This window comes from Anser anser (assembly GCF_964211835.1).
Source record: "Anser anser genome assembly, chromosome: 2".
Classification (NCBI taxonomy): Eukaryota; Metazoa; Chordata; class Aves; order Anseriformes; family Anatidae; genus Anser; species Anser anser.
The window spans coordinates 94,079,131-94,103,866 of NC_139721.1; the positions used below are offsets into that span (position 1 = coordinate 94,079,131).

At 36.3% G+C, this 24,736-nt stretch overlaps 1 protein-coding gene across 9 annotated transcripts in view; it reads right to left on the bottom strand.

Annotated features, from left to right (window-relative positions):
* The window catches only part of FBXL2 (F-box and leucine rich repeat protein 2), a 67,690-nt gene that overhangs the window by 12,198 nt on the left and 30,756 nt on the right, over positions 1-24,736 (bottom strand). For 5 of the 9 annotated variants that reach the window (XM_083826545.1, XM_083826543.1, XM_083826546.1 and 2 more), the window contains exons 3-10: positions 15,623-15,677; positions 14,048-14,122; positions 10,475-10,569; positions 7,383-7,451; positions 7,203-7,298; positions 6,763-6,889; positions 6,493-6,567; positions 1,875-2,005 (exon numbers count right to left, since the gene is read on the bottom strand). In XM_083826545.1, the coding sequence (XP_083682671.1) occupies positions 1,875-2,005; positions 6,493-6,567; positions 6,763-6,889; positions 7,203-7,298; positions 7,383-7,451; positions 10,475-10,569; positions 14,048-14,122; positions 15,623-15,677 (723 nt within the window). Of the gene's footprint in view, positions 1-1,874; positions 2,006-6,492; positions 6,568-6,762; positions 6,890-7,202; positions 7,318-7,382; positions 7,471-10,474; positions 10,570-14,047; positions 14,123-15,622; positions 15,678-24,736 lie in introns of all 9 variants that reach the window. The other 4 variants (XM_083826548.1, XM_083826547.1, XM_083826549.1 and 1 more) reach the window with 4 other exon arrangements.

Below are 24,736 nucleotides of genomic sequence, written 5' to 3' on the forward strand. Positions count from 1 at the left end.
CATTTCTGTTTGACTTCCAAGGTTTTTTTTTTTTTAATCAAGTATTTTCAACACATGATCCCAAAGGTCTAGATGTAACTAGATGTATCACCCATCTTTCCACCACAGGCTCCTTGGCAGTCATCACTGCAAAGGGTCAATTTTATTTCCTTATACTTTACAGGAGGAAAACAGCAGAAACCTTCCCCCTCGTGGCACAGACAGGGACTAACAGTTTTCATAACAAAGGCAGGCTTGCCTGCACGAGTGACTATTTCCTGTTTAGAAGATATTAAATATTCTTCTAAAGAAAAGTGATTCTTGCTAAGCTTGTAATTCCCCATAGAAAGATCTGTGCAATTAATAACACTTTAGACTTCCTTTAATTTCCCATGTGAGCTGTGAATTGAGAGAATTAGAGCAATCACATAAGAAGACCAGTAATAACAGCACGACTTCCTAAGGAATACAATTAAGTGTGTCAAAAGTTTCCTAAGCCCCCAACACAGGAATACATAAGCTCTTGTGAGTATGAATAGTTATGCGAAGGAGACCATCACTTTGTAGTTGTCTTAAGGAAAAGTTTCCTAAAGTGACAAAAGCTCTTTTTAATTCAGACAGATACTCTGATCTTCAGCATACTGCACAATGGCATCTGAATGTAGTTTCCCCTAATTCTTATAAACTTTGTTTTGCTCCATTCATCTGTGATTCATGTACAAAAAGTGGCGATTCCTGCATGTTCCTGTCAGAAATAGCAATTCAGTGTCATCCAAAGATCTTTTGTTTTGACTTTGTTTATATTACAATTAGACCTTACAATTCGTATTAGTCTCTACAACTAGAGCTGCTGGACAACCGAACCTTTCATTATTAAAGCTGAAACTTTCCCCACTTCAGAGAATACCATCATAATATACATGAAAATACAAACTGTATCAATGTGAAAGTTTATATTATTTTTAATTGACAGATAATTCACCTATGGTAATGACATAATAAAGCCATGGCTGTTTTCCTTCTCCCAGCCCTTTTGTGCTGCAGAGGGGGAGGGAAACCAAAAGCAAACATCCCACAAGCAGATTCCCTGCTGTAGGAGAGGCTCCAATTAAAACTAACTTCAGTGCTATCCCACTGACAGATCCAGCCCCAGGAACGTGCAAGATGGAGACAAAACCAATACCTTAACTCCACATTGTAATTTGCTGCTCTAAAAGTATATTAGCACTTGCCCTAACAGATACTAAGAAAAGGTTGGAGAAGAACCAGCCTCAGATGACAAAAATTCCAACCAGCTTTTGAGCCCGGTACACAAAATTTATCCCAGAAACACAAGTCCTCAGTGCTTACAGTGGCATTAGTGCACTCCATGTCATTGTTTAAGAATACCAGGATACATATTACTACAGATCATATTAAAAATGCATTTATAACAAAATCTGTAAATACAATACTTAAGTATAACTTAGTTATTTTTTTCAAGACAAATGACCACATAAAACCACATTAGATTAAAAATATCACAAGACAACTACAGACACTTTTACCTTCAAAAAAATAGGCTTTAGGTCTTCTTTCATCTGGCTCATAATGAGTACACAACATTCAGCTAGAAGCACAGAACTGAACTGCCAGGTTCAAGATGGTTTATTTGTCATATATTTTTTTTTCTTATATACCGTGGACTACATTCATATGATAGCTACACTGAGAACCAGCCCTCTAGTTTAGATTCAGCTGGTGTCTCTAACTTAATGTTTTGATTGTAAAGGTAACGTGAACAACACAAAACTAAATCAAACCTGCAGATATCAGCCATTATCTTCAGAAGTGAATTTCTTAGATCAGGCCAGAAACAACATGACATGTATATGATGTGCTCATGACATACTCACTTCAGCCTTGGGCAGTTTAGACCAAGTGCTGTGAGAGAAGCATCTGTAAGGTTGCTACAGCCAGAAACACACAGTGACTGAAGTCTATGGCATCCTCTACAGATTTTTACAATACCCTCATCTGAAATTTGCTGCAACACAGAAAAAGGCTGAAGTTATCAAGTCATCTGTCAAGAACAAAAATCAAGTCATATTACTGAACTTTGTGTCACATTGTATATAACCTTGGCAACCTGTGGCTTTTCAACCACAAAATAACATCATGATACCATGTTCACTGATAACACTGAAGATAATCAACACAGGTGTTTCCTACTTATGCATTTTTCCTCAGACCTGGAGAACTGCTCAAAGGCAGTCTGAAGAACAGAGGAAGTCTTGCTTGCTTTGTATTCACTTTATAATTTTCACATAACACCTTATTTTTTTTCTCCAAATTGTAGTTATCATCATGTCAAGTGTCTTATTTCTTACACACTTGTAGAGTTCAGGTCTTTCTTTCCAATGACTCTGCAGGTAAGTTTATGAACAGTGCAAAAGAGAGCTTAAAAAATCTCAATGCAGGACAGGTAACTACCTATTTTACATTGGAGCTACAAGACCCAAGGGTAAAAATCTTTCACTTACGGTTTGATTCAAAGAACAAGGTTTTTCACTTGTCAAAAGTGTTCTGTACTAAATATTCTTAAAAAAAAGTAACTCTCAATTTGGGAGATGAATAAAAAAAATTCTCTCTGAAACAGATGCTGTAAGAAATAGCCCCAGTGCAGCTACACACAAAACAGCAACAGGAACTAGATTACTGGATGTGTGTGCAAATATTTATATGTACTTTATTCTGGAAGGTGTTCTCCCCTCCTCCCACTCCTACTCCAAGAAATTTCTTTTTTCTGCTGAATGGACTGATCCTTCACAGTGAGATAAGCCTATTTTATTTCCTGAACTAGTATTACTCTTGCAATGGTAGCAAACCCTGCTAGCATCTTCCAAATTAAAGTACACATTCCTTTTATAAGTCACCCATCTGGGTATGCTAACACCACTATAGCATATTTCTGAGGCTAACCATTACCACAAACATTACATTTCATAGAAGAAAACAGGATGAGAAATCATATTTCAGCACAAAGGGACATCACCTTATGATCCCCTCAAAACATCATTTTTTAATAGCAGCAGTTTGAATTTGCAAATTGTTCTATCACATAAAAATTATTCCAGACAGAAATCTAGAAGTCCTGTCTTCTTTTTGTGGATCCATAAGGACTTGCTTTAACTATAGAAGCTAAGCTTTTATTAATAATATTTATTGTTATTAAAAGTCCAATGCCTATCAAGTGTTTTCTGGCTTTGACTCAAAATATGCTATTTTCTGGATTTTTTTTTGTTTCCTCTGAGAGGGACTCTTGACATTATTATTGGGAAAATGAACTATTTTATAGGTAGGGACTACATAAAACTCTATGCTGCTGCAGATGGGCAAAACCCTCAAGTAATATATAGAAATGTTCTTATTCTGAAATTACTTGTGGTTTCAATGCCTATATCCCTCTCAGGAAAGAAAAGTGGCCAAAAATGTCTACAAGCTTCTACACTCTAAAGATGGTTCCTTTCAGATGTGCAGTTTCCAGAAGTATTACCAGGATTTGGAACAGAGAGCTCGTGGATGCCCCGTCCCTGGAGATGTTCAAGACCAAGCTGGACAAGGCCCTGGACAACCTGATCTAGTGGGTGGCAACCTTGCACATGGCAGGGGGCTTGGGACTAGATGATCTCTAAGGTCCCTTCCAACCCGAGCCGTTCTGTGATTCTGTGATGATCAGTGGACCACTTGGTGGGTAAGGAATTGGCAGGATGGTTCCACAGGAAGAGTTGCAGTCAATGGCTCAATGTCAAATGGCTCAAGTGGAGATCAATAACAAGTGGTGTTCCTCAGCAGTTAGTAAGGGGACTGGAGCTGTTTAGTATCTTTGTTGATGACATGGACTGTAGGATCGAGTGCACCCTCAGCAAATTTGCTGATGACACCAAGCTGTGTGGTGTGGTTGACACACTTGGAGGGAAGGGATGACATCCAGAGGGACCTGGGCAGGCCTGAGAGGTGGGCCTGTGCGAACCTCATGAGGTTCAACAAGGCCAAGTGCAAGGTCCTGCTTCTGGATCAGGGCAATCCCAAGCACAAACAGAAGCTGGGAAGAGAATGTATTGAGAGTGGCCTGAGGAGAAGGACCTGGGGGTGTTCACTGATGAGAAGCTGAACACGAGCTGGCAATGAGTGCTTGCAGCCCAGTAAGCCAACCATGTCCTGACCTGCATCAAAAGTAGCATGGTCTTCAGGGCGAGGGAAGTGATTGTTCCCCTCTGCTCTGCTCTCATGAGACCCCACCTGGAGCACTGCATTCAGCTCTGGGACCCCCAGCACAAGAAGGACATAGATGTATTAGAATGAGTCCAGAGGAGGGCCATGAGGATGCTCAGAGGGCTGGGGCACCTCTCCTATGAAGAAAGGCTGAGGGAGTTGGGGTTGTTCAGCCTGGAGAAGAGAAGGCTCCAGGAAGTCTTCCAGTGGCCTTCCAGCACCTAAAGGGGACCTGCAGGACAGCTGGGGAGGGACTCTTTGACAGGGAGTGTAGTGATAGGACAAGGAGCAATGGCTTTAAACTTAAAAAGAGTAGATTTGGATTAGGTATTAGGAAGAAATTCTTTATTCAGAGAGTGGTGAGGCACTGGAAAAGGTTGCCCAGAGAAGCTGTGGATGCCCCATCCCTGGAAGTGTTTAAGGCCAGGTTGGATGGGGGTTTGGGCAACCTGCTCTGGTGGGAGGTATCCCTGCCTGTGGCAGGGGGGTTGGAATTTGATGCTCTTTAAGGTCCCTTCCAACCCAAACCTTTGATTCTATGATAAGTTAATTTCACAGCAACTAGAGCTGGCCTGTCATTTGAAAAAGACCAAAAAACAGAGCCGCTAGAATTAAAGTGTGGATCATATGAAGCACATGGAGACCTGCTGTGTAAAAAGCAATGCTAGCCCTTTGATCACAAAGAGCCTAAATGCTTCTGGAAGTATGCTTCTAAGGCCAGCAAGTTCTCTAGTGAAACAGAGCTTCAAAGCACACACAACTAGGTAGTACATACAAACTATCAACTCAAACAATTCAAAGGGAAAAAACACTAACTTTTTTTTTAGGAAGTTAATCCTACATGACAACTAATATACCGGCCCAATGGAAAACTCCAGTACACTTTTATGCCAATGCCCCTTTTAGGTGGCAGAGATCATAACTGAGTATTATCAGACCTTGAGAGCCTTCTGCAAAAATACTCATAAAAGGCTGCAACCTGCTATATATCATTAGATCCTGGTAAAACACAACAGAAAAAGAAGCTATGAGGAGGAGGACAAAATGAAGAGTGAAAGGAAAGGAAATTACGGCCTACCTTTATTTTTGTAAGTGTGGTTCTGACCAAAAAGAAGGAAATTCTATTCATTTCCATTATCATTACGTATACAACTGCAGTGCTAAAGTAGCTAGCTTGATTTTCCTTTTCTTTTGTTTTTTTCTGAGAAAGTTGAAGGTTTGAAACAAATTTCAGATTGAAAAATCTGAGAATTCTCTTTCCTTAGACGTGCCTCATGGAAGCTTAAGATTTGTATTCACATTGTTCCTAATTTCTTCAAAATTTAAGGTAACTTGTAATAATCCCTAATACTTCAAAATAAAACTTTTTTTTTAGTCTATTAATTTAATCAAAAATTTCATCAAATCGTAAGAAAAAATGGTCCCATGCCACATTAATTGAGGAAACAGATTTCAGTGTTTGAGCCCAAGCAGATTTTATGACACAATAAATTACCAATAAAACTGAAGAAATTTTTCCAAAAGGAAAAAAAAATAACATTTGAAGTTGTATGACTGAAAAACTGAAACTTTAATTTATTTCAGACTTTACTAAGGACTTACTAAGAGTGACTTAAATACATTTCAAGCCTAAAAGATCTCTCCCACTCCTAAAAAGTCACATCAGGAACAACAACAAAAAAAAAAGCAAACATAAACCACAGCAAATTTAATTTTGTATATTCTCTAAGTAAAATTAAACAAACATGTATGATTCCCAGTCATGTCATTACAAATCAATATATTCTTCCATTAATGCTAAAAAACCATGCCTTTCTGCTACTTAGACGGTTCTGAATCATCCTGTTATGATGTCATTGCATTTTAATCTCCATTATGTAGCCCACAATATGGCTTCTGCTCCATTAGAAACCTTAAAATTATGAACAGAGCAAAATGTTTGACCTTAATATATGGGAGAATATGAACTACATCTGTAAAACTGTATGTTTTAATACATACACAATTCATCTGAGTTGAATGAACACAGTTAATTCAAACTCTGGAGCTTGCTACAGTCAAAAGGTAGAATGAGGAAAAATAACCCAACACTCCAAATCTACATTCAGTTCGTTTTAGATATCTATTCCACATAAAATTTTACAAACTGCAGAGATGTACAATTTGAATTATTTAAGTATGCAACAACTAAATTCATTAGCATTTGAAGATGGTTTAAGATTCTTAGAGAATATATCTTTTGAAGTTTCAAATACTTACTGTGCAGGATTGCAAATTCAGGATTGCAAGTTCATGACAGTGATTTTGAATGTGTTTCAGGGCTTCATCTTCTAACTGTATTAGCAATTAAATTGAACATAGGAAAAGAAACAAGAAATTAAAAGCAAACCACACTAGACAAATGAGTGTACACATCTTGTAATATTGAACAAAATATTATAACAAAACCAATATTTTTTAATTCATGAAGATTTCAAAAAGCCAAAAGAAAAAATGTATTTCTAAAGGATCACCCAAGCAGTTATGTACCTGTGTGCAACCTCTAAGAAATAGTGCTTTTAGTCCACTACACCCTTTCACCAGTGCTTCAATACCATCCTTTGTAATCTGATCACACCAGGAAAGATTCAAATGTTCCAGATTTCTGCAACCCTCACTGGGAGAATTAAAAAAATACATAAAGTTAAATCCAGCCTTCAAATAGTCATAACAGTGGGAAACCCAAATTAAACACACTGTTAGAAGTTAGTGATAGCCAGTGGACTATGCCAGGCCTCTACAGAAAAGTCATGAGAAAAGACAACACAAACATCATTGTCCACACCCAAGCAGTGCTAGATACAAGATACAGTCAGTGCTGATGCACAATATTAAGGTTCAGCACTGTGTTGTTTTTTAAAAAAACTTTATTATATATTGAACAGCTCTTTAAATTCTTTTCTTTAATACAAAACACTAAATCTTCTTACCTTAAACCTTTCAAAGAGCTGTTTGTGATGGCTACACAAGATGTCAGATCCAGATGTTTCAGCTTGGAACAGAATCTGCTAAGACTGTAACACGTACTGCAAAACAGCAGACACACTAAAAATACCTTCAGCTACTTCTTCCAAATTCCACTAACAACCAAAAAAAACTCTTTGACTTACCTGTCAGTGATTTTTGTGCACCCATTTAGATTTAAGAGTTCGATGTTTCTACAGTTCTGTGCAAAGGTCCTAAAACAGCAACAAAAAGCTAGAAAATCACTGTTATGTCTAGTGACTGAATTACTGGTATAATTTAGTCTACAGCGCACTCTGTCCCCTAATGCCTTCCATCTCAGGGAAAAAGCTTGCTCTTCAACCCACAGAGTAAAACATCTGTTTCAGTGGCTGCTTTTTCATTTTGCTATTGCAAGTTCTGTCTTGAGTAACTCCGAAACCAAGTGTTCTTCCTCTCTCAAATACTGCTTGAGCAAGGTGTTTATTTCTGTCATTGAACAGAACTGATTTGCTTCAAACACCTTAACTAAAATCATTAAGGGAATGAACACAAAGGTTGAAATATCACATCAGTTAAATACTAAGCATACTTAAGCTTCTGGGGGAGAGTTTTCACACATCTCGTTACCGAAATTTCTGTAGGCCTTATTAAGGAGCTGACTCCCATATCAAATGCAAATGCAGGAATGTAGCCTGCACAACACAGAATTGGGCCTTAAGTCGTCTGGACTACTAAGGGAAAGCCCTGGCGGTTGCAAATTAGTTATTTATGATGTTAAATATTAAAATGCATCTGTATGCACTACTGGGTGTGTACACTAAAGATGACTGGAGCTATTACACCACTAAAAGCCTGTATATATCATTATACTAATTACCCAGAAGAAATGCATCGACTTTCTTTTCGTCTCTCCAGAGCAGTATTTACAGCTGCATTGCATTTCAGAGCACTGTTTTTATGCCCCTGTTTCCTCCAACTGCATGGATTTTATTGGCAGTGATGGAGGAAACACACAAAAACAGTTTTGTCTGGAGGCTTGTCGTGGTTAGCAGATCCAACTACACACTCAGCTAGCAACAACTTCCTGGCTCTCCAGTATGGATTGAAAACAATGGAAAAAAAAAAAAAAACAGCAAGCAGTTATACTGGTGATAGTTTCCACGTGAATTCTCAAAACAGCTATTTCAAAATTCACATAGCGGAGTGAGATTTACAATCGAGACTCTCTTCAAATCACTTGGAAAGACTCTACACTCTGTAATAACTTGCAGGAACAGTAAACAGACTTTGAGATTCAACTGTGAGGCATGTCCTGACAGAGATGCCACAAACATTCAGTACTTACATAGCCAATATAACCTACTTTGATAACTGCCTTTTTTTAAACTAAAGGTGGACGTAAAGGAAAGATAAAATGAGAAATTAGTATCAGCCCCAAAACTAAAGGATCAGTGCAAAACTCCTGATAGGTAAAGTTGCTTTCAGAACAAATATCCCCAAATTAAAGCCATTTCTCATATTATTTTTTTGAAAGTCTTAAAGTTCACGGCTTTATCATTCAGTGGGTAATTTCAGTATCATCTGATTACATTTCAGGGGTAAAGCATCATCTTTCCTAAAGTTTCTCAGGAAGTGCAGACTACCATCTGCACTAGTTAGTTATTATGGATGCACTTATGCGTACTGCTAGCAGTCCAATAGCTATTTTCCTATTTGCATCAATGTACACAGGCTACATACTGAACAACTACAAAAATATCTCTTTACTAAATATATTGTTATTCAAAAATATTTTAACTCCTGCCATCTTCCTCCTTTCACACACCGCTAATACCTGAACCCATTTGAAATTTTTGGTTCTGGCCACAACCCTCACTGCAGTCCCCTAGCCTTAGTGTTCTGAACAGCAGTCATGAGCCTACAGTGAATACAAAAATTGGAATTAATGGGGAGGAAAACTGTTGCCTACCTGTCCTCTTTCCTCCAACACCCTTACTTCCTTCCCAGCTACCTTCTTAGTTCCCACCTCTCTCAGTGCCTGCCTTCCCCACCTCCTCCACTTCAGCCATGACTTCCACTACTGAGGACACAGGGACCATCTGCACGAATGCTCTGGGAGCTTGGAGGATTTATGTGGATTATTATTATTTTTACTTTAAATCTTAAAAAGGGCTCTTTTAGCAACACCTGAAACAAATCTGGAAAGACTAAGAAAAATGAAAAACAAATAATTTAGAATAGCTTAACATAACATTTCTATTTGTTTTTAACCAAATTTCTAGGGTGTTTGTTTGTTTAAGCCTTAAAACCTCTAAGGGAAAACATGCTCTGGCTTTTACTCATGAAAGTCAGATTACACACCAAAAATGCTCATAAATTTATTCTGGAGACAAATTAAATTAATGAGACTTGCTTGTAAATCTTAGAAAGAGCTAAAGGTCATGAGACACTAACCTAATGCCCACTGCTGAACAAAAATCTTTGTGCTTGTACCTAGGTCAGACTGAACATCATCTAGCCCACTCTGCTGTGACAGTCAAGCAAAGTGTAATGACTGCAAGTTATATTCTGAGCCTGCCTCCAAACATGCTTTGAGCCCTGTAGTATTTGTCATGTAGGGACCTTTCAGCTGCAGGTAAGATCTTTGGGTTTAAATAAGGAAAGAAACATCCACAGAGGAATCTGAATTAATCAATTTGCATATAGCAAAAGCTTACAGGGATTCAATGTATCTTATGGGAACAAGTTGCACATTTCAATTTATAAGTATCTTAAAGGAGTCTGCTAACAGACTCCTGAGATGCTCCTGTTGCCTATTTGCTCTTACAGCAAGAGGAAAATCCCACACCTTTCCCGATTCTGTAGACACTCAACTGCATCAGTCTTTACTATTCCTCCCCTTGCTACGGTCACCTCTTGTCCAAACAAAAAGATGAACTATAAACTGACTATTAACCTTGATGAAATTATACTTAAAGTACAAGTCTGAAAACATTTAAAATGTTTGAAAGTTGAGAGAAAATTAATGAAGAAAAAAAAAACATTTCTCATTTCTTAATTCATTTCCAGAAGTGAAAAAAAAAAAGGTAGCTATATTTTATCTCAAACTGATGGCTCATTTGGTCATTGCTAAGGTACTTAAGCATCCCATTTTGTTCATTAGACAGTATTTAGAAACCCAAAGAAATGTAACAGTAACTGCTTTTGTTCTGGATATTAGGAAATAAGTGATGTCTCAATCTCGGACTTTACTTACTTTAAAGAGGAGTCTCCAACACCAAGACATCCTCTCAGACTAAGTTGTCTCAGGAACCCACCACACCTTTTCGATATATTTTCCACAACACGACCCTTAAACCAAATAAAAGGAAGACTTTGTTGAGTTTTATTCTGACATTACATTCTAACCACATTAAAAATGCCAGGACTGAAAATCAGTCCCAGTTAAATCCCACCAGAACTATACCTCTTTGAATTTCTTTTCCTACTTAAGAAAAAAAGGGTTACTTGATGAGAGAAGTGCTGCTCAAAACAATTTTTAGATCTCTCTTCCTTTTTCAGTCTATGATACGTGGCCTGATTTTTTTCTCAGCAAAACCCTACCCATTAAAATTGCTAAAATGATCTTCAGGATCTGTCAGATTTGCAGGCAGTCTGAAGAACTGCCCAGAGGCAGAACAGGAGGCATTCTGTTCCTCAAGGACTACAGTTACTACTACAGCATACAAGTTTAAATTATCCCTGAAGATGTGCTTAGGCTAGTATTTGAATCTGAACTATAGCCCCTTATAAGTCCCATTTTACAGTCCCTGCTATAGGGATGATTACTTCTGAAACAAGAAGGTGTTGGACACCTGGTGGGAGCAGCCACTTCAACTCCAGAAGACTTGCAAGAGCCCACCTCCCAAGTCTTCAAAGTCAGATATATTTGAGAGTCTGCTCCTAACACCTGGAAATGCCCAGGGACTTCTCAGACTGTGGAACTTACTGACGTTACACCTCCTTATTTGCCAAAAGTTGGAGCACAGTTTACAAACAAAACTTCCCACTTGACCTTGTGCTTGCTACAGAATGCTATTCATATACACCCTGAAAGCATTTTGATATATAGGAAGAGTAAGCAGAATAGAATAGTACTTCTAGTGCTCCAAGCTAGCATTATGAAAAATGTTATTTCAACTATGATAAAAATATACACTTTTATTTTATTTCTTCATAGTAAAAACAGAATAATATATCAAAAAGCAGGTAAACACTGCAACAACTGACTACACATCACATTGTGTCTAATTTTAGGAAGACAAAGTAAAAAGAAAACAACACTGATCTTCTAACAAATAGGACAAATATATACCTAACTGCACCTTTTATTTTCTTCTCTCTTTTATTTTAAATAAACAATACTCATAAATTACAGGGCAGTGCATTTTTTTAATTTCCTCTCTATACGCAATGGCAGCAATTTTACTGAAACAGTAAAACTTTTCTTGGATTTTGTTGTTCACCTGTTATATCAAAGTCCCAGCTAAAACCATGTGAAAATATCAGAGCTTATTTGTTAGTCTCTGAGTAACAGATTATCTCCTATCTCAAACATTTTTACTTCGAAACAAACAAACTGAATGCAACTATACACTTCATGAAGTGACATACTTTTTAGGGCTTTCCTGTCACTTAGAATTATTTCCCAGCAGAGGCTAAATACCTTTATTGTAAGGATAAAGTCTTCTCAATGAATTGCATATAATGCAGATTCAATCTACATAGGGGAAAAAAGCCAAAACCTAATGCATTATTCAAAGAAAATAATGAAACAAATAATAAATGGGTATGGAAAAACGTATCTTACTACTTTAAGCACGTTAAAAAAACACCAAACCAGCATATTCAAAAATACAACGTAAGTGCATTCAAATGTATTTAGCTGTTTGAATAGTTCAATGCCACTCAAAATCCTGTTCTTCAGACCATCCCAGCTTATGCTTGGTGCCACATACCAACAAATTCTAAGGCACACTTAACTTCAAGATCTTCACACATCTTTGCAGTAGAAAAGAACATTTTTCCTTTATAGCCTATACTTTTTTCTCAGTTTATTCCGTATCATATAAGGTCTTGAATAGGAAAAATTTCACAACAAAACTGATTTTCCATTATCTGATAGTCTCAGATCAAGTACTGCTTGATGTTATGTGCAGTATCATCAAATAGTGCAATACTGAGCTGAGCAAAAATTTGCCAAATAACAATTAGCAGCTTTTACCTGTATTAAATCTAGACAGAAAAAAAAAACTAAAACAGCTTAAGGAAAAACCAAGCTCTTAGACACTGAATGTGAACACATTTCTCATCCAGAACTAATTTCTGTAGTACTTGTTCATTTAACTTGCACTTAGGAATAAATTTAACGCATATGTATTAAAGTACTTAAGTACTTAAATGCAATACACTGAAGTAACTGAATTGCTCAAAACCACAGTATCTCCTTATAGAAAGAGGACCATAACTTAATTTCATTCATTCTCATTAACATCAGGCTGAGAATGAATGATTAACATTCATTCTCATTAATATCAGGCTACAAATACGTCTGAAAGGGCAACACCACTATGAAACTCTGCATGAAACTCTGCAAAAATGTAAAAGCCCAACACTGTTTCTAAATAACAGAAAAGTTTCAGACACAAAAAAGGCTGACCAAGAGAATGGCCACAGATCTGGTGGGGTTTGTTTATTATTTTTTAGCAAATGAGAAACACCAGCTTTTTTAGAGGCAAGTGAAAAAAATGAAATTAGAGCTCCAAGACTTCTTAGACACATCCAGATATTTGAAGATGCCAAAATCTTTCGCCTACCTCCACAAGATTCTTGTATTTAACATCAGTATAGCAGAGGAGGTGGCATTAAAATTTTAAGAGAACAGTGAGAAAATTTACTCTATGTTGCTGTAAAGCTTAAAGAACTGTTTGAACCACAGTTAGCAAAATATATCAAATGATCCCCATCTGGATTTTATTCATGCAACTAAGAAGCTTAACATGAAATCCAGAAGCAAATTAGTTATTGTATTCTAAATTTAATTTATATTATCAAACACAAATTATAAACTAGTCCAGTTACAATTATGGACTTGTATTTTCCTATGGATTTTTGTCTTCATTTTCCAACGCCAAATTTTATTCTGTTATACACATCTATGATAGCATTAATACAGACATGTTTTTCTTATGAAACATAAGACTGCCGCAATCTTTTTGTTATATGCTGAAAAGGACTTTAATCCACATGTACATGCATTTCAGGCACGGTTCAAGCCCTAGGAAACAAATGTTCATAAAGTGGTAATAATATATACAGCAAATCAAATCCAGGCCAAGCCAGCAGTAAGAAAAGTTGTTTAGCATTTTGTTGTTGAAGTCTCCAAGTTCTGGGGCCAAGTGTCCAGAGAGCATTCAGCACTAGATGGCACTCTCACAGAGACAAGCAACAAAATTCCTCTAGGCTGTGAAAGTGACTCAGCATCTCAATCAGTTCAGAGGCACCCTTTACATCTTTGTTTTCCGGAAATGATCAGTTTTGAATTTACAGAGCCTTGTATGTATACAATATATGCAAATTAGCTGATACACTGCCAACAACCAAAACTCTAAAACTCATCCAGTGTAAAAAAGTCAAATACAGTGCTATCTTCCTATATGCTCCTTCTCTGTTTTAGTATCTCAAACTTTAACCTTTAAAATGTGAGAACTCAAGCACAGCCTATGGAATACTGCAAATGGGCTACGCTCTTAAACATCACCATAGGAATGAAATAAACAAAGACACTAACCTCTATATCTGTCTGAAAGTTAAAAAGGTCTATTCTTTGCCAATTGCTTCCATCCAGAGCTAAAACATTCCATGCCTGCAAAAAACAAATAGAGATTATATACCTCCACTGACTGCTCCCCTCATTTTCGTCTCAGAAATTCAAATACAACAAACTCCAAAATACAGTAAAATAGACATTTTTAGGTAGCAGTTTTTGAAAAACAAATGTAATTGTAGATATTAGTAATCCTAAAATATCAACTGGTTAAAACCAGGGCATTTGTAGAAATTAAACACAGATCTCCTAAAAGGATTACACTTCAGAGATTTGTCTTATGCCCATAAAACATGCATTAGAGGAAGAAATTAAATAAAATACATGAACATAGCAGGATTCAATAGTCAATTTTTAAAAAGAGCTTTTGTAAATTTGTCTAGTAAGTTATTCTTGCTAGATGCATATGGAGAGAAGTGACTGCGCACGAGATTCCTTCCAATAAAACCAGAGTTCCTCAACCTCACTAGTTACTATTCTGAGAGGAACAGAAACCTTTCAGAAAATTGCCGACTTTCCACTGTTAGAATCAGGCCTTTCCATGCGCTGAGTTACATTTACATGTTTGAGAATTTGTCCTTTACTACTGACGCAATAGATGATAGTTTTTTAAAGTAGAACAAAGTAAAAAAGTGAGAGAAACAAAAATATACTCAGAAATACTGAAAGAAAATCACATCCAACTGACAAGAGGTAGCTTTGAGAGAAAAAATTCTGCTTGTTTTATCACCTTGGTTTTCTTCTGATGTATTCAAGACTTTACCTGAAGGTTCTAACAAAGCCTAATGTTAGTTAGCTCACAAAACTTACTGAATTTGTGGACCAAGATGGTATGGGTATAGAAATGAAACAGTTACACAATTATATAATAAAACAATGAAACAAACCAAAAAAATAAAAATAAAAATGGAGAAAAGCATGAAATTAGAAAGTTAATTCATGTTGTATAAGAATACGCCTCATTGCACACACTTCATGTAGGACCAGAATATTTTTCATTTTAACTTAAAAAAAAGACTAGCTAAATATAAAAGCTTACTTTGCCCGCTTTCTCTACTATCTTCTGTGTGCCTTTTTCCTCTACTAGTAGTCCATTTATTTAACACCTTTTGTGCTTGACAAGCTAATGATGGATGAACTTCTTAGACACATGGTGCACATTAACCGAACTACATGGAATTTTAAGCAGAATATGCGTTTGAAAAATAGCGTTATATGGCCACATGCTTTATAAAAAGCAAATGCCATTATGCCAAAATGGGCTTAATCCTTTCTCCAGATATAGAGCATACACTACGGGGTATCTTTTCTACAGCCTTTAAACAGAAGTCTAACATAGCAACTAATTCCACATATCTGAATGCAAGAGTGGACCCACTGTTTATTTGTTTTAATAAACAATGAGGCTATATTTGATTTTTTTTTTTCCCTATTTTAGACAGGAAGGAGATTGCCTTAAAGCCCATGATTTGCAAGTAATTAAGAGAAAGCTTTCCAAAGAACAGCAACAACAAAAAGAAGCACAATAGAAAAACATACCTTGGAAACCTGTGCACATCGACACAAAGTAACTATGTCCAAGAAAGAAAAAATTCTAGAAAAAAGGAAAGAATAACAACTAAAATATTTTATTATGAGTTCAGACTAACACATTAATTCACTGGTCTGTAGTTCTATGGAAATAAAACCAGTTACACAACAAGCCAGCTAAATGAAATACAAGCGTTTCACTAAATTATTTTGCTTAGTGAGACTTAAGGAGTAATACCGCAGCCATCTTCTTAAGATAGTCAACACCTGCATAGTAGAAAAACAGGTGCTGCTACAGATAATCTATTTTACGACTCTCCCTCCTCGTTACCCAAATATGTATGAATAACAAATTATTTTTTTCTTATTTTTAATTCAGAGAAACTGGTTTATAAACCTTTAATTGCGATACTATTAAAGAAATAACTTACACAAATATATGTGAAGATTTTAGAGACTGGTGAAGTGTAAGAAATGGGAAATAACACACAGATAAATCCAAATTCGAGAAACTACGTACAAACACAAAGCATGATAACCCTTATTTCTAAAGGGGCATCACAATGACTACCAAGTCTATCACAGTCAGCATCTTTTTTTAATTTGCTCTAAAAGAAAGAATTACACTTCAAAATTTAGCATTACAATTCTGATCACTGAAACAACTCTTCAAGGATGGCGACTTTTCGTAGTTTTCTAAACTAAATTTTTCACTGTCAAAACTAATTTTGCTAAATACCATTTACGAACAACAATGAAACCAGTTCAAAGAAAATTCTCAGGGAATAAAATATATTAACTTGAGCATAAAATATAGATCCCATTCCAAAATCATTTTCTATTACAAACAATGAAAGATATGAAATACATGAAAGATGTTCCTGCAGTTCATTTTTGAAGTATTACCTCTCACCAATGAACCTTTTCAGTTATCCAAACAATGAACAGTGATAATAATATTGTGTGTAACATGGCATTTTTAGCACTAAGGAGGAAACACAACTGGAAAGAGATGCTGAATTCTATAGGTAAAATTCTGATTACTATTTTCCAAGTGGAAACCTGAAGCTAGAGCTCTAAATGGATGCCTAAATCCTAAGGGTTGTGGTTTTTAGCTGTGGTAAGAGTAATGCAATAGAAGTTAATGGAAGTATTTACTAAACGTTAAGGCCCTTCTGGACATTTATGATCATTTATGATCGGTTCAGTTATTAGTTTTCCAATATTTCATCAACATATGAAAATACTTTTTCACTGTACAATAATATATTTCCCCCCCAAAAAAATCTCAAAAGGCAAAAAAAAAATTTACAAAACAACGCAGATAACATTCATTTTGATAACATCTATTTTGTCATTTGAACATCCACTCTAAGGTCTGCTGCCCCCCTTAAGAAACTTAGCAGTGCTTTACACACAAACTGCACACTGCATGTGTTCAGCAAGATTGCTGGACTGTTCAGATGAGCAAAGAAAGCACTCTCTCTTTTAAGAGCAGCATTTATCTCAGTGACCTGCCATGAACCCTCTCTGTAGTCACCTTTCCCCCCTTCCCAAGAGGGGAGCAGCAGAAGGTGAGGGAGGGGATAGAACACTAGAGAGCTGTAAAAGCCGCCTGGCTTGTAGAAGCTTCCTTGTAATAATACTGTATGAGGGGAATCACAGGGTTGTCTTAGATTTACAGAAGCCAAAGCATAAAATACATGTTTCTAAATTATTTCTAATGAAAACATGAAGGATGGTGACAAACCATTTCATGACACAATATTCTTGCCTAAATGAAGCACAGGACATGCTTTGGAAGTGATTCATCCAGTTCCACTGAAAGTAAAAAATAACAGAAGGAATTCAAGACATTGAAGAAAAGCTATTTTCTATATTCCAACTACTGAGTTGTCTAGCAGTCTCTCTTCATGTTTGACTGTTTATTGCTGTTACGAGATTTATGGTGATGTATGATTTCTGCTGAAAAGGATTAAAACCAAATGCTGAACAGATGTATTTATTTTTGCTCCATTTTGTATGAAGTGACTTTTTAAAAAGTCAAAAACTGAAAGTGGTTATTTTATGTTACAAAGAAAAGTATTTTAATAAGTGTAAACATCCATGATGTTTTTAGACTTTTTGTTTTGTTATAACGAAGAAACTGTCTTGAAAGGCAGCTCAAGCTGTCTCCATGAAAATAGATAACTTAAAATGAGATTAGGATGCATTCTAACAGACCAAAATCAGTATCATTACTCAATTAAATATTACCATAGGTACAAGATACCAGTAAATTCTTTTAGAATTGCTAAGAGTTATTTTGCCAACTTGCTTGGAACTGTTTTTTCCACGCTCTTCTGTTTCTTTACTCTGTAGTACAGTATTATGGGCAAACCGCTAAGACAATAGCTTCTCTACTTGCAGCCCCACAGTACTAGTAAATCCTTATCAGTCAGGGAAAATAGCCAGCAAGACACAAGACTAAGGTTTTAAGGCTTTAAAACCCAATCAAAGAACAGAGAAAGAGATGGCAACACTGACATTGTCTGGCACTTTGGCAGAGGGACTATGTCAGCAAACACTTGTAATTTTAAAAAGTGAAAAAATTACCATGTAGGCCAGCCAATGGTTGTATAGCACATCTGTCCTCTATGACCATAACTACATAGATGGAAGTTAATGCAGCCAGCCACAGGATTAATTTCCACTTAGGTCTTTGGCACAATTTAGTACAGGGAAACTGGAAATGTATAGAACCACAGTAATGTTTAGGATAATCTGTACTAACTTCCTGTATCCCAGGTTATTAATTTTTCCTTAGTTAGCCTGTACTGAGCCCATGAAGGACAATCTGCTTACTAATAATCAGAGTTCATCAAGACTTCTTGTCCCTGGGCACACACCAGTCTGGACACACATATGCCTCACAAGCTTGGTCTTGGAGATCTTTCACTATTAACAGTACCAGAAGTATGCATGAGTGTCATGCCAAAGGCACAAAGAGTTGTACAAGCTCACAGTTCCTCAACTCCTTTAAGGTAAACTACTATTTGGCTAAAGCCTAAATTCCAGAAAATGATCTATTCTTGATTTGAAAGCCTTCAAGGGGTGGAAAATCACCACCTTCTCCGACAGTTTGTTCCACTGGTTAATCATGCTGTTATAATATTTGCCTTATTTCCAAGGTGAACGTCTGACTTTCAGCTTTATGCTTTCCTCTACTTTTCTTCACCAAATTAAAGAGCGCTTTAGCAGTTAGTACTACCTTCTCACAGAGTTTTAAATCCACTTATCATGTCATCTTTAATTCTTTTTACTTTAGCTCTTTAAATCTCATCTTCTGTGCACATTCTTCTTTCCCAGTATGCTTCTGCAAATGTAGACATCAGAAGCACACGCAGTGTTAAAAACCTTATTAGTACCAACAAAGCTGCACACAGCCAGGGACTTTAACAGCCTTTTTGATACAGCAACAGACAAGATACTTACAGTATCTTATACATTTAATTCCAACATTCTCTTCAGGGATGACACATCCCAGGCTACAGCTCTTTGTGTGACATTCCCTAATCCATGCAAAAATTTATCTTGTAAAATGTAAAATTTATCTTGTTTGAATGTCCCTTTATTTAATATGTCATTCAGATGTCCTTGGGAGTGCTTTGTCTTTGCAGTAATTTACCACTGCATTTCTTTTAGAGTCATCTAGAACTCTTATCTCCAGAGACTTCTTAAAATGTGATTTCCATAACGTGGAATAGAAAACAAAAAGAAAAAAAATGCTATTTGGTCTACCTGCCAGTTGCTGCAATAACTTTTAAGCAACTCTGAATCCTTTTAACATGAACCAATGTACTGTACAGTGCTACTTCTAAATCAAAAGTTCAAATGTTAAAGTCAAATGCCTGAGTAAATTCATGTAATTTGGGTCGGTAGAACCAACTGATTGTTTAACCTCAGACCGATATTGTCCAACCACAAAAACACAACTGTTGATAATATATCTCTCTCTAAATTTTCTATCAAACATATATATAGTGAGTTTTTCCAGTACATATTGAATAGGAGGATGAGTTTTCTTGTATTCTTCCATATATTTCCATTTCCATACAGACTTCATTACTCCCATGTGCTATGAACAGACGTGTTTTCCAAACACAGAAATGACTGACGTCACTTTTATTATTTTGTTTCCCTCCCTGTGGAACCACAAAAAGAAACAGCTATTTCTCGGAAACCCAACACTGCATGGAGCATCACCTACAGAATAAGAAACAAAACCATGCAAGAGTCAAACTGCTTCTCTCGTCTTTCTAAGGCCCTCGCCAACCTAATCACATAAGGAACAAGCTTTTGCAGTGGCAACCTGATAATTACTCGTTTTAAGTATTTTGATACAATACTATATGGCCTGATTACAAGCAGGTAACAAAATACATACAGTAATGCATACACACATACTGTACTGTGACTTCCTGGATATTTTGGCTTGGCAAACTCAACATTGGTATCTGCCCAGTATGACAAAAATGCCTGATAATTTCTAAAAACACTCAGCAATAAGATTTTTAAAACTGGTTTAAGAATGGAATGCTATTTCAAAACTTTTATTTTTCACATCTTTTCAATTCACAGTGCTGTTGCACACAAAGAATGATGTCAAAGTGTCAAAGTATACAGAAATATATAGCTGGATGGATGGAATATATGGATTCCCCATCCCTAGACGTGTTCCAGGCCAGGCTGGACGGGGCTTTGGGCAACCTGTTGTAGCAGGAGGTGTCCCTGCCCACAGCAGGGGGGTTGGAATTAGATGGTCTTCAAGATCCCTTCTAACCCAACTCATTCTGTGATTCTACATTTCTATGAAATGAAAGTCAAAATAACAGATGAGAAATGCATGACCTTTAAGAAGTTAAAGACTTGAACACAAAACATGTATAGGAGGTATAGGGCAAAATCTCAACCCATGAAACAGTTCATCTAATGTCTTCCAAAAGGTCAGATACATGCTATAATCATTCAGCACCCTTACTTAGCTCTGCTTCACTCAAAATAGCTGGTGTGACCTAACGTTTTAGGGCAATCACCTCATTACATTGGTTATCCTGATTCGCCTAAGAAAAATATGAGAATTTCAAGAAGAAAAACCAACAATGGTTATTAGAAAATAATCTTATATAATATTAGCATCATTTTGTCTTCACTAATACTAGGAATCCCACTACAGTGTCTCCAAAAGTGAAGCTAAAGTAGAACGTTTCACTATTTTTTTTTTTTGCTTTTTTTCCTTTGCTATTTTTTCTTTTTCATCATCTTTCTCCCCTCCCAAGACCAAATACCTTTCCCAAATACCTTTCAAACTAAATGCCAAACCAAGTCCTGTGCTTTACCTAGAAATGAAGCAGTAGAGGACCTGCAGGCCAATGGAAGAGAGCTAAGACAACTCCCAGCCATGCCACCTCTACTTTCTGCACCCCCAAATCAATCACACCTTCCTAAAATTGGAATAGTTGCAGAGGAGGATGATCCATATTTCTAACCTTAAAAGCCTCATGAATTGTCCAGTTTAATCATTTCCTATAAGAGCTGGATGACCCACAAGGTTCTGCAGTTTCTAAAATAGAACATGCTGGAACTCAGGACTCCCTAGTTTCATTAGCTAGATTTTTGTCAAAGTCTCAGCTGTAGACTCCAGCTACAGCACTTTTTTTTTATTTTTTTTTTTAAGGCATCAAACCAGGAGAAAGAATTCCATAAGGATCAAAACCACTCAAATATTTTTTTATTTTACAGAAAAGCATATGATAAATGAAAACGTAACTACTTTGGGGCAGACAGGAATCCCTGAAAGGGGATACAAACCAGGGAGGAATACCTCATGCACCCATTACAAGCTGGGGCTGATCAAATGGGAAGCAGCTCTGCAGAAAAGGACCTGGGATCCTGCTGAACACCATGATGGATGTGTCTCAAAGCAGAAGGCTTTGGGGCCAACTTATCAATGTGTATAAATATCTGATGGGAGCGGAGATAACACTCTTCTCAGTAGTACCCAGTGACAGAAAAAAGAGTGACAGAAAAAGAGGCCATGGATGCAAACTGAAATACAATAAATTCCACTTAAACAGAAGAAAAAAACACCTTTATTTTTACTGTTAGTGTTGTCAAATACTGAACCAGATTGACTTGAGTGTTTATGGAGTCCCTATCCTTGGAGATAGTCAAAACTCAACAGGACAACGCCAAAAAAAATGTCTGTTCTAGCTGACACTGCTTTCAGCAGCAGGTTGGACTAGATGACCTCCAGAGTTCACTTCCAACCTTAGCTAGTCAATTTTATGAATACAAAATTTGTTTTTATGAAATGATTTTATGAAGTACAAATTTGGCGACTAGAACACATCTTACTAAGAGCAGTTAGCTTAATGATTATTTCAGAGTGGTTTAGCTGGCAGATCATAGTGCCAACCCAACCTTCTGGTCATTCAAATTCTTCCCATGAGAGAAGGTATTATACAATCAGGGCACCAAACAGCCAAAATCAAACATGCCCACTCTACATGCTGGTGGCTTGATAAAAATGTGGAAAAAAAACAAACATGATGCTCTGGTGGTATGCAGCCCAGGAATATTCCATAAACCATAATTCTTACAGACATAAATGTTATGGAAACTTCAGTTAGTCTTTGGACTAGTATTTGGTACACTTGATCCAACCTGTAGCTCTGCTACTGGCCTGGAAAATAACTTTGAAAAACAGATTTCTTATCCTGATGCCTATGCCTGCATAAGGAAGACAGATATGAAAGCTCACCTCTACTGTAAATGCTTCATAAGTTACTGACAAAAACAAACAAAAAAAAGCACAGTATAGGTGTTTGGTATTGTTATTTAAACTCTCTAACATCACTACTGAAAGAAATAAAAACAATGTTCTGTGCTTTTTTTTTTGTTTGTGTTTTTGTTTTTTGTTTTTTTTTTTGGTAGAGAGTTGGAGTATCCTTTGAATTGCCTTTGTGTTTTGCTGGCACTTTTAGCATGGGAATGAGAAAAGAAAAACAACCATTTTGGAGTGTGTGTGTGGGGGGAATTCCATATGAAAGGAATGGCTTCTTTATATCACTGATACTTCTGAACATTTGGCTTTGGTAATTTGTTAATCAAGAGACTGAGTTCAAATAAGGCTCCAGTTTCAAAGGTAAAAGCAGCTCCAAATGGAATTAGGCCTTGATTAATTAAATAACAGATTCTAAAGAGAAGCTTGAAAGCATATAAAAAACAAAATGAAACAAATGGTAATGCATGGATCTGAGACTTATGTAAGTTGCTGTTACATCATCTTTAGCTGTTATTCCTGCTTTAAATGCTTATTTACTTTTGTTTGTTCCAGAATGACAAATCTTTTGTCACAGGTGTGTTTTTACTAAGAGATAATATCCGTCCTTGAAGTAGGTAATGCTGAAGCAGTCCATTTGTAAGAAAGCCCCAACTCTTCAAGCTGAAACATTAAACAAATCATTTCCTTTTCATAATTCCCAAATTTTACTCAGCACCTTGGCAAAAACAAAACAAAACAAAACAACTTCCATTCCCAAATCGCTCCTTCTGCATTAACAGTGTACAAATGCACTCATAGAATTTTCTGCTTGTGTTCTTACAGTCTCTCAATCACATTTTTAAAAGGAATTCCATTTGAAACATCTCTGCCCCAAACACTTAAGCTTATACTTGTGTTTGTTTATGAACAAAACCAAAACATTTAAACAATAAGTAGAGGATGGTAGCTACCTCCTCCAGTTACAAAAGGCCAAGCTTACTTGACAACATAATCATTTTCACATGCTCAGCAAGCACCTCATACAAAGAATTCAGAAAACGCATACAGAATAACCAAGTCATAAGTTAAAGAACTGAAAAATATAAGCTTGCATCTGGAACTGATCTTAGTTGGTAACAATTTCATAAGCAGAGAAACAGTACGTGTATATTGAAGACAAAATAACCTGTCGTTTGAAACATGACTCATTTTCCCCACTTCATTTGTACAATTAAATAATGCAACATTTCACCTTGCGTAGCAAAGACTGCTGTTTAGTATTTAATAATCTCAGGAAAACATTTCAATTTTATAATGCACATGCAATCGTTTATTTTGATTTTAGACCACTTTTTGCCTTTCTGGCATACTACAATAGAGGACTTCAAGCAATTACAATATAGCTATTTAGAATCACAAACAACCAAAATGATACATCAACTGTATTCATACAGATTATTAATCTAATTGATTGTATAGAAGTTGCTTATGAAAGTAAAACATATTTCCTTTAATTTCAAGATGTAAACAAATCTATGGTTTCTGTAAAGGGAATTCTAATCATGCCTTGTGCATGTAGCTTTCATTGAGCAAATTAAGTTCTGTGATTTCGCATGCCTGAAATACGTCTAGGCAAGGAATTAGTGCAGAGCAGCTGCAATACTCCAAGCTCATGTTAATTTCCCAATATAGAAAACTCCTCTATATAAAGATATGGGCAATATATTCATTAACCAGAAGCATGGAAGCTAGCACTGATAGGAAACAAACAAGAACAATGAGACTGATAACAGCATAACATCAAAACTAGACTCTTGTCTGCAGTCATATACCCATTTCCAGTGGTCCTTAACTCCAAAGAAGCGATTAGAAAACCAACCAAACAGGCGATTAGAACAAATCACAGGCACGTGTCATGGACCAGATAAAGCTTTTGGAAAGTGATTAGATATTTTCATTTTCAGCCAATGGGAAACAGAAACAAAATTATTAGGAACAAGATTTAACAGATTTTTTTATGATTATTAAATTCTTATGTGCTTCAGCAACAATTGATAAGTGGTATCACACTACAAGTACCATTTTTATTTAACATCCTTTGCCCAATTGTAAATGAATAGTCATTTAGTTTCTCTGTACCTTCAATCTTCAAGGTAGCATACCTAACCTTAAATAAACATTGAGGATAAAACAAGTTGCAATTTTCTGATTAATCAGCTTTTGCTAGAAATTTTTCCGATTACTGTTAAGTGGGAATGGGCTTTAAAACTTTCCAGTGATTTAACTCAAATTCAGGACAGAATCAATAGCTTAGTGGT